The 13,092-nt window shown below is 37.6% G+C and overlaps 3 protein-coding genes across 4 annotated transcripts; all 3 read left to right on the top strand.

The window, feature by feature from the left end:
• The first annotated feature begins 7,406 nt into the window (after positions 1 to 7,406).
• On the top strand, positions 7,407 to 8,919 carry LOC120132576. The gene is made up of 4 exons (XM_039149318.1): positions 7,407 to 7,492; positions 8,305 to 8,380; positions 8,460 to 8,654; positions 8,736 to 8,919. The coding sequence occupies exons 1-4, from the start codon at positions 7,407 to 7,409 to the stop codon at positions 8,880 to 8,882; spliced, it is 504 nt and encodes a 167-aa protein (XP_039005249.1). The 3' UTR covers positions 8,883 to 8,919.
• A 15-nt stretch (positions 8,920 to 8,934) lies between these two features.
• On the top strand, positions 8,935 to 10,044 carry LOC120132868. The gene is made up of 2 exons (XM_039149561.1): positions 8,935 to 9,818; positions 9,941 to 10,044. Exon 1 carries the CDS (start codon positions 9,154 to 9,156, stop codon positions 9,673 to 9,675), a length of 522 nt encoding a protein of 173 aa, XP_039005492.1. The 5' UTR covers positions 8,935 to 9,153; the 3' UTR covers positions 9,676 to 9,818; positions 9,941 to 10,044.
• Positions 10,045 to 10,827: 783 nt separating this feature from the next.
• LOC120132856 lies at positions 10,828 to 12,590 on the top strand. 2 transcript variants are annotated; one of them, XR_005517049.1, is made up of 5 exons: positions 10,828 to 10,876; positions 11,095 to 11,146; positions 11,254 to 11,340; positions 11,419 to 11,462; positions 11,718 to 12,417. XR_005517049.1 is itself a non-coding variant. In XM_039149551.1 (4 exons), coding segments are annotated over exons 2-4 (642 nt in total). In that variant the 5' UTR covers positions 11,272 to 11,340; positions 11,419 to 11,460; the 3' UTR covers positions 12,438 to 12,590. The 2 variants fall into 2 exon arrangements, 1 of the variants encoding a protein (XP_039005482.1); XM_039149551.1 differs by lacking the exons at positions 10,828 to 10,876; positions 11,095 to 11,146 and having other exon boundaries at positions 11,272 to 11,340; positions 11,718 to 11,790; positions 11,871 to 12,590.
• Positions 12,591 to 13,092: the final 502 nt, after the last annotated feature.

Raw genomic sequence — 13,092 nt, 5'->3', positions numbered from 1 at the left:
CCACCTAATCCACCACTACTCACATACATATAACCATAAGAAAATCAAGGTAGCCTGACTGGGGGGGATAAAAATACTGACTGAAGAAATAAAATTTTTCGGGTTAAATTCCACAAAAACCAACAAATGCAAGAGATGAATCTTCCTTCGGCTCTTTCTGGAGTTTTTGATCCTCAAGCCTTGACAGAGACTGGATCAAGTGGAACAATGCAAATTAAAAAAACTGTCCTACATATATACCCTTAGAGATTTCCCGCTCGCCAAAAATGTTTGGAGCTCTATCCTGCCAGGATCCAACTCCCTTGATTTTTACAATTCAAGCACTATTGATTGGCTTTTGAAGAACCTTCATTTGATTGCTATTTCTCACAATTCGAATGCTAGTTGGAATATTAATTGTGCAGCAATTTGTTGGCACATATGAAGGATCGTAAAGACCATATCTTTACCATTACAAGCAACCTCTTACGCCTCCGCAATTCACAACATCGATCTTACTACTTCAACTATCTGCCTCCTTAGAAACTTGGGCTCAGTCTCGACTAACTCAATTAGCAACTCCAAAGCCTCTTGAGTTGTGGCTTCTAATACAGAGTTCAACGCCTCGATCAATGTCTGCGTCATCAACACAACAAATCTTGCAACCCAAATCCAAAAGAGACAAAGAACGTGATTGAAAATCGAGGAGAGGAAGATCCATAAAGGAAAAACTGAGAACGGTGGACTTTCAACGATGGTGACCTAGGCGCTGAAAGCTCCGTTCATGAATCCGAATGGTGAGAGCAGAGAAGAGATCATCATGAATAATATATCTCAAAATTAAAACGATCTAATAGTAGATGTCGGCGGATCAGAGAAAAGATAGCCGAACGATTTTTCGCCGTTTCATGTCGATCGGAGCATACCCCGACGAGTTGGACTTCAGATCCGGGCTTCTCTCATCAAGGCGAAGCTGCTCGTGTATTTGTCCATCGACGGCGACGACAGCTGACCAACGATGATCACAGGCAGCAAGTGGCAGAGCGGGTATGGTTTGTAGAGTGAAATGAAAAAAATGTCTTTTGTTCTTAACTTATTTGTTCAAAATAGAATAAGCCCACGTGAAGTTGGACTTGGGTAAATTCCTCCATAGCCATTAAGATATTGTGGCTAAATTCTCCTTCTGGCCCCCTATCTTTGATGCATCATGTAACATAGTTCATTTCTTTGTAATTTAATTTTAAATGTTTAACTTTGATTATTGTCAATCTAACCCCTAATTTATTTTCATTTATGATTTGATTTAATATTTTTATTTAATTATTATTTTATTTTCACTAACATTTTTTTGTCCTTTCACAGATTTATTTTTTTTCGTTTATTTTATTACTTTTAAAATTTTAAAATTTTTTATAATTTTTTATTATTTATTTTATTTCATTTTATTTTTTGCCTTTGATTTTTAATATTTATTTATTATTTCTTATCTAATATTTTTGACTTTTAAGGGATTTTTTTTCGATCAAAGGTAAGCAATTTGAATGGAGTTTTTAAATTTTAATTTTAATTTAAATTTTCGCAATTAAGACAATCGACAAGTTAAATGGTACCGAAAGGGCAGTTTAAGGGTGTTAATCCTTCATTGACTGTAATCGACTCCCGAATCCGACCTATTTTTGGTAAAACGCAGATCAAGTAAGATGGTGCCCGATAAACCTAAATATTTTTAAAATGATCGATGGCAACTCTAACACTTTTATTTCAAGTCGAAGCCCAATTCTGGGCCAACCCGAAAGGTGGTTACAACAGTAACCAAAATAAATTTACAATAATTAAATACATAAAACGAGCATATATAAATCCAAAGTTCAAGTCCCAAAGTCCAAAAATGTTTAAATCCAATATCCCAAAATATTTAACATATTAAATATTATCCAAATAAAATAATAAAAGGTAATATCAGAAAACAGAATAAATGTCATACTGTGAAAATAATGAAAAATAGAATAATGTCAAACTCTAAGTACCGGTTGTCCTAGTCCGAGAATCTGAGAGAAAAAAGAAAAACTAAAAGAGTGTAAGGTAATAAGCTTAGCGTGCCTCTAAAATGCATTCAAAAACAAGTAATAGTTTAATCCGACGTAAGAAATAATATTCACATGACAAATCATCAACGATAATATCAATTCAAATGATATGCAAATGCTCATGCATCCACCTATACTCCAATCACATCCAGAAGAGAGTGGATTTCGCAAAACCACATTATTCTAACAAACACTATATAAGTGGGTCTCCTACAAAGGCAGATGTCATTGATTCTAAAAAATAACATTCATCTAGTCGAATGAATACACTAAACTTCTCCTATCAGAATTCGTCCTATCATGATATGTAAAATGACATAATATTCAATGTCTAATCAAATCTAAATAACAATATTTCATAACAATTATCTAAAGCACATATTACGAAGCATTTACATTTTCGAAGAATATACTCGAGTCAACAACACATCCATAGATAAAGCAAGTGCATTCATGTATCAGGTCTGATAGCCAAACATACATCACATGGCAAAATATTTCGGCTTTCATTTATCACAGACAAACTTACAGTAATTCATGTTTTCAATCATAATATCAACCAAGGAAGCAAACAACAATCATACAAATAATTTAGCACTGAATAAAGTGACACACCTCGAGAGATAACTAACCACCATGGTTTTCAGAAACGGATCGGTTAGCGAACCGACTATATTATCGGTTCACTGGTTCAACGGTCCGACCAGTCGGAAGGACCGACGACGTCATAATTATTTAAAAAATTAAATAAAAATACCAAAAATGTTTAATAAAAAATAATTTTTTATATCACAATTCATATTCAAAACAAGTCATAACATATACAAGTTAAAAACCATAAAATCAAGTGAAACAAAATGATTCAAATTAACTACAACATAATATTTAAGGTAAAATATATTAAATAATAAATATAATTATATAACTATAATTAAAAAATAAATTTGGGGCTAAAAAAATCATAACAAAATGATATTGTTTGGTTTAATTTTTTTAAAAACAATCTCACATGGCTAAGAAACATAAAAATCATCCAAACTAATTTATATAAATAATAGAGGTAATTTGACATTCAAAATCATGGAGCCTTTTGGTAAGCATTGAGTGAATTATTCTCACTTCAATCAAGCTCGAATTTTAGGCTTCAATCGAGCTTCAAATTTTTTTTGAGTTCAAGCCTTTTCGAGTTCAAATTTCAATATTATATTTCGAGTTCGAGTGAAACTTCATAATTTTTAGCTCGTGAGTTTGAATCGAGTTGAGCTTACTTTTAAATTTTTCAAGTTCGAGTCGAGCTCAGCAATACTTGAGTTCGACTTGGCTTGTTTAACAAACGACTTCGTTTGGTTTAATTTTTTTAAAAAAATAAATAAAATTGGAGGTATTTTCTTGTTTTTTCCGGTTTTCAGCCGGTCCTATTTGAACGGTTCAGCGGTTCTGACCGGTTCACTAATAGATGTTCAACTGGTCTAGATTGAACCGGACTAGACAACGATTCCGATTGAACCGGTCGATCCGATTTTCAAAACAATACTAACCACGGTGATAACTTTTATCATGGTCAGCTTAAATAGGAGGTCGATCCAAATCAGTACCTAATTAGTTTAAATAAATAATTTATTCTAAAATTAACTATAAAATTAACGTTCAATAATCTATCAGTTAACACTCACAGTCGACACCAGATAAACGATCACTTCAAAGTTCGAGTAACGGTGGCGGAGGCGGAAACTCGGTTCCCGGATCAGAACTTACTGTAAAAATCACAATGTCTGATTTCAGGTTCCAATGACAAACTTCAGAACTTAAATAATAATTTTACGGTAACGGAAATATTTTTCTGACTCGAATTAGAGAACCGGCAGTGGAGTTTCGCTCGAATACAGATGCTGCCAGTATGGGAAAAGTGGACTTTCGGTGAAGAGGGTATACCGGAAAAAGTCCCAGAGGGCCGACGAACTCACAGCCACGCCCGCCGTGGCCTTAAACGGTTGGCGGTGCTAAAGGGGCATGTCAGTTTCGACAGTAGCAAAACAACTCTCCCACCAACTGGTGGTGGCGACCTCGACGGTGCATCGGCCCCACCAGTCCTCTCGCGACGACCGATCGATCACAACCCATCAACAGCCGGAAAGAGGCCGCGGTGGCGTTAAGAACAAACCCGAGAACTCACGGGTTTCGCAACCCAGCATAGTTCAACGACCACGGAGAAACATGGGCTTATAGGTGATGAACGGCGCCCTTACCGGAAGCAAATCGACTGCACGACGAGTTTAAAGAGTGAGAAGGGAGCGGCGGCGTTGAGGGTTAAAAGGGTTAAAATCGGGGATGGGATGCCGCACACTTTTAAAACGGGGAAACGGATGATACAAAGGTAAAATTGGTTTAATTTCAGAATTGACACTACATTTTCTAGGGTTTTGCAAATGTCTTATAACTTTCTAAATTTTCACTTTTGTCACTGATTTCGAATTAGGAATTTAGGTAAAAATTTCCCCATTACTAGGGTTTTAAATTGGGGATTTTTTAGTGTGTTACATCAAGGCAACCTTGAATTCGTCTGATAGAAGAGGTGGTTTAAGTTCTACACTCCCTTGCAAGGATTTCCAAGTTTTTGTCTTTGATTTTTATATTCGGGACATGGGATTTCATGGTCCAACTTTTACTTGGTCCCGGGGTCAGACCTTTGCTCGGCTCGATAGGGTGCTGTGTAATATTTATTGGGATGAGGCATTCATGGAATCTTTGGTGGATCATCTTCTTCGAGTTCGTTTCGATCATCAGCCTTTATTACTTGAGATAGGCACTACTATCAAGAATTTTGCTCCTCGCCAATTTCGCTACATCTCAAGCTGGCAATCCCTTGAAGATTTTAGGAGGATGGTAAATGAAAATTGGCGCCACAATGACATGCTCTCGACCAATATTGCAAACTTCACGGTTGCGGCTGAAAATTGGAATAAGTTTGTTTTCAGGTACATAGGTGCAAAGAAGTATATGGTAATGGCTCGGTTAAGGAGTCTCCAGAAATCCCTTTGTGTGCGAAATTCTCCTTTCCTTAATAATCTTGAATCTGACCTTCTCTGTGAGCTAGAATCTCTTCTTGACCAAGAGGAATCCCTATGGAGGCAACGGTCTCGAGCATATTGGATAACCTTTGGAGATCACAATATTAAGTATTTCCACCTCAAGGCAAAAGCTCGTAAACAACGCAATCGTATTATGGCTCAAAAACTGGACACTGATGAATGGTGCTATGATCCGAATACTCTTAAATGTGAGGCAATTCATTTCTTTAAAAAGCTCTTTTCAAATGAAATAACAACTTCTGGCCGCTTTCCTTGCACTGGTATGTTTCTTCAAATACCTCCTGATCACTTGGAATATTTCGATAACATCCCTACACCTGAGGAGATACATGATGCCTTATGCGAGATGACTCCTTTGAAGGCCCGGGTTACGATGGCCTTCACGAAGATACCAAAAACAATGGTCTGTAGTGGGTGACTCCATCTGCTCCTGTATCCAAAGCATTTTTAGTGGCGGGACTCTGGAGTCTGATTTAAATAAAACAGTCATTGTGCTAATTTCAAAGACTCACAACCCCGAAACTTTCATGGACTTTCGCCCAATCAGCTTATGTACCGTGATCTACAAGCTCCTCACTAAAATATTGTGGGAAGACTGAAAAGTAATCACGTCACGCATCATCTCGCCAAACTAAACGAGTTTTATCTCTGGTCGATCTATTATAGAAAATATTATTCTCAATCAGAAGGTGATTCATTCTATGCGACAATTGAAAAGTAAAAAAAGGCTGGATGGCAATTAAAGTTGACCTGGAAAAAGCATTTGACACTTCTTTGGGACTTCATCCGAGACTCCCTGAGTGAGGCTGGCTTTCCTCCAAATGTCTCTACTTATAATGCTTTGTGTCACCACTTCATCTTTTCAGGTTCAATGGAACAATGAGATGTTTGAATCTTTCAAACAAGAACGCGAAATTAGTTAAGGCGACCCACTTTTGCCATACCTATTTGTTTTGGCTATAGAACGCTTGAGTCATAGCATCTTATACTTAACCCAAAAAGATGTGTGGGAGCCTTTCAGGTTCGTTAAGAATGGTATACCTTTCTCTCATGTTTTTCGCAGATGACTTAATTCTGTATGCAAGGGCAAATGTCAAAAATGCGAAAACCATCAATTCAATTATGGATTGCTTCGGTTATTTCTCGGGCCATAAAGTCAACAAGAGGAAAACTACAATTTTTTTCTGTCTTAGTAATGATGCCTCCTTCAAGGATGTCATTAGTGTGAAACTGGGGTTTTGTTAAGTGGAAACATTAGGAAACTACTTGGGGGTTCTTGTGCGGTACTGTCGGGTAACCTGTGCGGATTATGACTTTATTCTTGACAAAATGAGAGATCTTCTGTCTGCTTGGGCTTCTCGATCTTTATCCATTGTAGGTCGCATCACTTTAGCAAAATTTGTTCTTGCTTCGATTCCTATTTATTTCATGCAATCTGCAATGATTTCAATTCAGGTTTGCAATGAAATTGAGAAGTTAATCAGATGCTTTATTTGGGGACCATCTACCACAATATCTTCCATTTCCTTAGTTAATTGGGAGAAAATCTGCCAGCCGCTGAGGAACGATGGCTTAGGCCTACACCGTGTTCGTGAGCATAACCAAACGCTATTAATGAAAATTTGCTATGCTCTAATTAGTAAACTGGATGATTTTTGGATCTGTATGGTTCGACAAAAATACAAGATGCAAGAACTTTTTCCTCACTCTATTCAAAGGTCTGTCAGCTCTCCTCTATGACTCTCTCTCTAACATATGGAGCTTTTTCGATCAAATGTTGTATGGTATTTTGGCTCGGGTGCTGGTATACAGGTGTGGAATGATGTTTGGGTGCCGACAGTTGGTCCCCTTAACAAGCATCTCTTGGATTCTGTGCAAGTCATCCCTCAATGCAGTCTTGCTGACCTTGTCGATCAGAATGGCGAATGAAATATCAAGTATCTCAAAAACTTCGTGCCCCAACAGATTATACAACATATTATTGGACTAATGCCTCCAACGTTGGGTGATGCCCATAATAGATGCATATGGAGGTGGGGCATGTCCCATGAGTTCACTGTTGCCTCTGCTTATGAGTCTTTGATCTCCCAAACTTGGTCTGATCGCAACAACATGTAGAATCGCATTTGACAATTGCAAGTGCCACAACGGATCAGAGTGTTTCTTTGGATCGCCCTCCATCACCGCCTCATGAAGAACCTTGAAAGATCAAGAAGGAATCTTGCTGCTGAATCTTCTTACTCTATGTGTGATGACCAAGAATCCATACTACATATCTTACGTGATTGTGGAGAAGCAAAACAATTATGGACCAAAATCATTCCACCCGAATGGCAGGTTAGTTTCTTTGAGTTGGACCTTGATGGTTGGTTAATTGGTAATATTGATCAGATGGCAACGGCACATCCTTGGAATGTGCCTTGGCACTTCATCTTTCTATAATTGGTGTGGCAACTGTGGAAATGACGGAACAATTATACTGTCAATCAGGAATGCCATTCTACGAATGAAGTTTTTAATTGCAGTCTAGTGTGGGCAAAATACTTTCAGAACTGTAACATCCCTTGCATTGCTGCCTCGCCAAAACCACTAAACCATATTTACTGGTCAAAGCCACCGCATGGATGGGTCTGTCTGAATATTGATGGTGCGGTCTTGGTAACCACACTACGAAGTGCTGCTGCTAGAGTCTTGCGAGACTGAAGGAAACTAGATATTGGGTTTTGCTCTCTCGGTGGGTTATTGCCCTCCGCTTCAAACGGAGTTATGGGGAATTCTTATCGGGTTGAAACTAGCGTGGGACAATGGCTTCGAACGCGTTGTGATACAATCTGTCTCAATGCAACCAAGTTAGTTGAGGCTATGGATGGTGTTGCTGTTTTTTCAGCTTTACTGCGTGCAATACATGGATTGAGAAGCAAGGCTTGGGATACTGATATTCAATGGATTCCGAGAGAATGCAATAAGGTTGTGGATGCTCTTACACGGGTGGCTGATCATTATTCACTGAATGTCATTCTTTTTTATGCTGCCCCTCCTGACCTCCTTGCCTTACTGGATCGTGAAGTAAATGGCTCCCTATATCTATGAGACTAATTGTTTCCCTCCCTTTCAATTTAAAAAAAATTGGTGATACCTGAACATATAAGTGTATTGGAAGAAAGTGAAGACATCTCTGTGGAGTTGCTCTCCCCAATTTTAGCTATTTTAAAGAGGGATAATGAGGTATGTCACACTTATTACTACTTTTTACTTATCTTCTACTATCGTGTTTAGTTCCCATTGATCTTGTATTTCCTCTCAGGACACGCTTCCTGTTGCTCGGAGGCTAGCAGAGAAGGTGCTTGAGAACTGTGCATTAAAGCTGAAACCTTACTTAACCCAAGCTGTAGAGAGCTTGAGCATTTCTTTTGATGATTATAGTAGTGTAGTTGCTTCTATATGTGAAGTGGCACCTAGTTCTTTGGATCAGAAGGATATTGCTGCTGAAAAATGTGGGGTACGTTAACTTTCTTCTTTATGTCTTGTTCATTGAACTTGCACATAATTTATTCTCCTTTCTTGGGTGAATTTTCTGTAGGATGATGTGAACAAACCAGTAGAGTCACCTTTGGATGGGACAACCCAGGCACGTTTTGTTTCATGTTTTTATAATCAATTGTCCAAATTTATATGTGACTGTGTGTGCGTGTGGATTCTAATGCTTCTTCTTGTTGTTAGAATATAATACTGAAAAGTCATCACGTATAAATCTTCAAATTCCCTTTCAGGGGGATAAATAAATTCATGAAGAAGCAGTTTCTACTGAACAAGTTGATCTTGCAAATGAAAATTATCCCAAGTCAGTTGTTAGCAATGGCACAGTGCAAACTGCTGAAGACAGCTTATTGACTGATTCAAACACCATAAAGAACCAAGAGGATGACCATCTTTCTGATAAGTCCAAGAATGCTGATACATCAACTGTTGCTGGAGCTGCTAGATTGGAAGCTGAGAAAATGGTCAATTCAGATTCTAGGTCAGAGGAAAGTACCTTGGAAACAGGGAAGAAATCTGATTCAAAATCAACAGAGCCTTCTGACTATGTTAATGTCAATGAGAAGGAAGCTGAGACATCACTGGACCCTAAAAAAGACTGCAAGGATGACGGTGGTTCAATGTGTGATGATATGTCTGTTGATGGGGATGTATCCTCTGAAAATAAACAAGAGACAGATGCTCAGCCTTCCTCACCAAAGTCAACTGAGGACTGTACTAACGTTGCTTCCGCAACACCAAGTGGGACTATACCTGATGAGAATCATTCCGGAAAGGCTGCAAAGCCAGAAAGAAAAGAGGGATCGAGTGAGGAAACCATGCCTTCTGTCGATGATGTCCCTAAGGTATCTGAAGGGATGAGTGATTCAGAAGTAAAAACAGATAGGCAATCACGGAAAAAGGTTGCCACTGTGGCTTCCAACAAAGTTAATGATGCTGTTGATGTAGATAAAACTAAGAAAGTGGCTTTACAAGTGGTTTAGAGGCTAAATCAAGGATAAATTCTTGCAGTAAAAATTTAGATGTGCCCTCTTCAAGGCAGCTGGAGGATAAGAAAAGGCGAGCTCTGGGGAAAGTTATTCCTGAGAAAGATGGAACAAAAACATCAACCATGAATGATAATGAGGTGCTTAGATTTTGGCTTTTATGTTAGCTATTCTATCAACGTTGTTTATTTAAAGCTTCACTATTTATTTATTTAGCTGTTCTAGATCCTAGGGAATCATTGATGTCTTGCTATTTGTTTAGGAAGTGGTTGCTTCTCCAAAGTCAGTGAAGCCAAATAAACATGATTCTCATATGGAGGAGAATCCTAAGTTCAAAGAGAAAGCATACCCCAAACAAAGAAAAAGTAAGTTTCTCTAGGTGCAAGTGTGTTGAGATTGCATTTTTTTTTTTACTTTTGTGTGTCATTATAAATACTTAAAGACGATATTTTGGTGGTGATATGTTGTATTTTTGGTTGGTTGCGTTTTGAATAAAGTTAGGAATTATAGATGATCTTTATGAAATACTTATGAGTTTCAACAACGACAAAGATTCCCCATTGTCCATTCTAAGCATTTAATTTTAGTTAACCTTTCTAAATTTTTTCATTTTCCTTTTCATCTATTCTCCATCTTTTATAGTACTTGCCTCATTCTATCTATTCAGGACCTATTATTTTTGTGTTTCTAAAATGCTTTTCCCTTCTAAAATGATGCCTATCTAGCAACAATGCAGCTTCTATACTTTCTTTGAGGTCATTTATCTTTCAAGAGGCTTTTGATATTTAGGGTTTTTCCCTTGGAACCATATTCCTACATTGTTGATTTTATTCCTTTCTAACAAGTACCTGTTCAATGGTTCTGGTGCACTAGTATTGCATGGGTGTGGGTGCTCAATTTTATATCTCTCCCTTTGCTGTTTCTTGAGATCATAATTATTTGCCTTTTCTCTTGCTTTATGGAAAGATTTTGGAGGTTATAAACTCAATTAACATCGTATGGAGTTTTGTAAATCTTTTATTTGACTCTTTCCATACAAGCTGCAATCTGAACAAAGCTGAAACAATGATATTCCATATACCTCTTACACGGACACTTGATTTTTCTCTAACTTCTTTTTTTCTTCAGGCATCTGATTTTATGGAATTTGGTGATAATCTGGTTGGTCTGAAGGTGAAGGTCTGCTGGCCTAAAGAACGTGCATGAGTATAATATATCTGCAGATCCTTGTTTTATATTTTACAAGTTTCACAGAAGTGATACTCTGGAATGGAAATTATTTGTTTTCCTTTCTCTAATGTGTATACGTGGGTATCGGGTGCCCATTTCTAGTTTCCTTGCATGTCTTGGCATTTACCTTATTCTTGAACTATGGTTCAATTTGTTTCTGCCCTTATGGATGCTATTCTTTTGTAGGTTCTATGAAGGTGTTGTTCATTCGTTTGATGCAGCTAAAAAGAAGCACAAGGTGACACTTAAAATAAGACTGAGGTTACCTTTTGTGGGAGGTTCTCTCTTGTAAATATTCATGCAAAAATGTGTTGAATTTCTTTTATCATTTTCATTTTTCAATAGGTGCATTGTGACGATGGTGATACTGAAATTTTAAATCTTAAGAGAGAAAAGTGGAAGGTAATTTAAGACGAGTCTGAACCAGATGAGGTGGGTAGTTCTCTAATTTATAGATAATTAGCGTTTACTTGTTTTGCATTTTAGGTTGCTAATACTTCATTGGAACAGGAAGAGGCAGCTAACCATTCAAGTCCTGATTGTTCATCTGAAATGTAAGCGATTCCTTTCGTGATTCTTTAATGTTAGATTTGACTGCATCAGAATCTCTGTTCTAGATGGTGTCTGTGTGTACTTTGGCATTGCATGATTTAACTTTATGCTGATGCTATCTCCATTCTTTAGCAGTGCGATTATTACATTCGGTATAGCTTTCCATTTGCTTGTTGGGGCTCTTTGGTCTGTTTCTGTCTTCATATTATAGTCTAGGCTTACCTTTTTTCCCCCCTTGTTTTGATTTCTATGGACAGGCCTCAGAAGAAGAAAGCAAAAACAGATGATCAATCAAGCAAGAAAACTAAGATGGATGTTTTGCCAAAACGGTTATTACATTCTTTCAAATGGAACTTTTAACATGGTTCTTTCAATGATTTTTGAAAATCTTCATTATTTTGGATGTCCAGGGTGGAGGAACTTCGGTCGGAAAATCCAAGATTGCTACCACAAAGTCTGGTCACAAGACAAAGGAAGACAGTAAAGAGGATAGCAAATCCAAAGATGTCCCCAGGAGTGTTAGTAAATCAGACAATAACAGTGTTACTAAATCCAAGGATCATACCACCAAAAGTGGCAGTAAATCAGTTGATGCCGCTTATAAAATAGGCAACAAATCCAATAATGAGGACAGTGGTGAGACGTCTAAGTCTACCAAATCCAAGCATGATGGAAGTGTTACCCCTAAAGCTTCCACAAAGTCAAAGCAAGACACTTCAAAGGCATCCAAGTCCAAGCAAGAAACCCCTAAGATTTCCTCCAATTCTAAGGGTAAGCCTCTTAAAAGCGGTGGCAAATCTAATTCTAATTGCACCGGTAAGTTGAAATCCTGTTCATCCGAGGTTGAAGAAAGTGAGAGCATGAAAGAGAACTCCACTGATTCAGAAAAGGTTGTGGAAAGTGCGAAGCAGAAATCAGAGAGTTCGACCAAGGCACATGCAAGTGATGCCATTTATGGAAGAAAGAGGCGACGATGAGCTGAAAATACTTCAACTCCAATGTCATTGCCAAGGTCTGGTACTTGTCCAATGTGGAATATAATGGTTGAATGCTAGGATTTTATTGCAGCCTTAGATGTGCTAGTGCCTGCATTCACAGCTAGCTAACTAGCTAGCCATACATTGGGTAGTTGACCAAGTTGTTAGAATTAATTCACTCACAGTTAAATGTAGTTTATAGTTGTTTATAGGGTGGAGTTTATTCTTTTTCTGTTGTATGGGGTACTGTGTAGAATGAATTCCTGTTATTCAAAATTGGGATAGCCTTTGATTACATTTACAGAGTTGCTTCTGTAGATAATGTAATTGTGTTCCAGAAACTGCCTTCTGTTTCAATAATGTCTTGTTATGCTAATGGTTGCATATTATTATCATGCTTGGACGAATGAATGTTATTAACGGATTACTATTGGTTTCAAATCTCGTTAAAATATCGGGTAATTTTTGTTTTTATCCTTCAATTCTATCACTAGAACAGTATTGAATTTGAGATTTACATTGCAATATGGATTCTGAATTTTATTGATAATGAGTTCGGAAAACAAGGCGAATCAATGAAGAAACAAATTCCTGAAGATAAACCAGCTCTGTAGGTGTCTACAGAAGTCAAATTTTAACTATAACTGAGCTATAC

Source organism: Hibiscus syriacus, unplaced genomic scaffold (genome assembly GCF_006381635.1).
Source record: "Hibiscus syriacus cultivar Baekdansim isolate YM2019G1 unplaced genomic scaffold, ASM638163v2 tig00001728_pilon, whole genome shotgun sequence".
In the NCBI taxonomy this organism is placed as follows: Eukaryota; Viridiplantae; Streptophyta; class Magnoliopsida; order Malvales; family Malvaceae; genus Hibiscus; species Hibiscus syriacus.
This window is presented reverse-complemented; position numbering and strand designations above follow the sequence as displayed.

What these genes read in the sequence shown, in the direction of transcription:
- LOC120132576 (XM_039149318.1), top strand. Translation starts at nt 7,407, where the DNA reads ATGACCAAGAATCCATACTACATATCTTACGTGATTGTGGAGAAGCAA. An exon ending in TTTTAAAGAGGGATAATGAG is followed by an intron (nt 8,381 to 8,459) that starts GTATGTCACACT and finishes ATTTCCTCTCAG; the next exon opens with GACACGCTTCCTGTTGCTCG. An exon ending in TTGCTGCTGAAAAATGTGGG is followed by an intron (nt 8,655 to 8,735) that starts GTACGTTAACTT and finishes AATTTTCTGTAG; the next exon opens with GATGATGTGAACAAACCAGT.
- LOC120132868 (XM_039149561.1), top strand. Translation starts at nt 9,154, where the DNA reads ATGGTCAATTCAGATTCTAGGTCAGAGGAAAGTACCTTGGAAACAGGG.
- LOC120132856 (XM_039149551.1), top strand. An exon ending in TGGATGTTTTGCCAAAACGG is followed by an intron (nt 11,791 to 11,870) that starts TTATTACATTCT and finishes TTGGATGTCCAG; the next exon opens with GGTGGAGGAACTTCGGTCGG.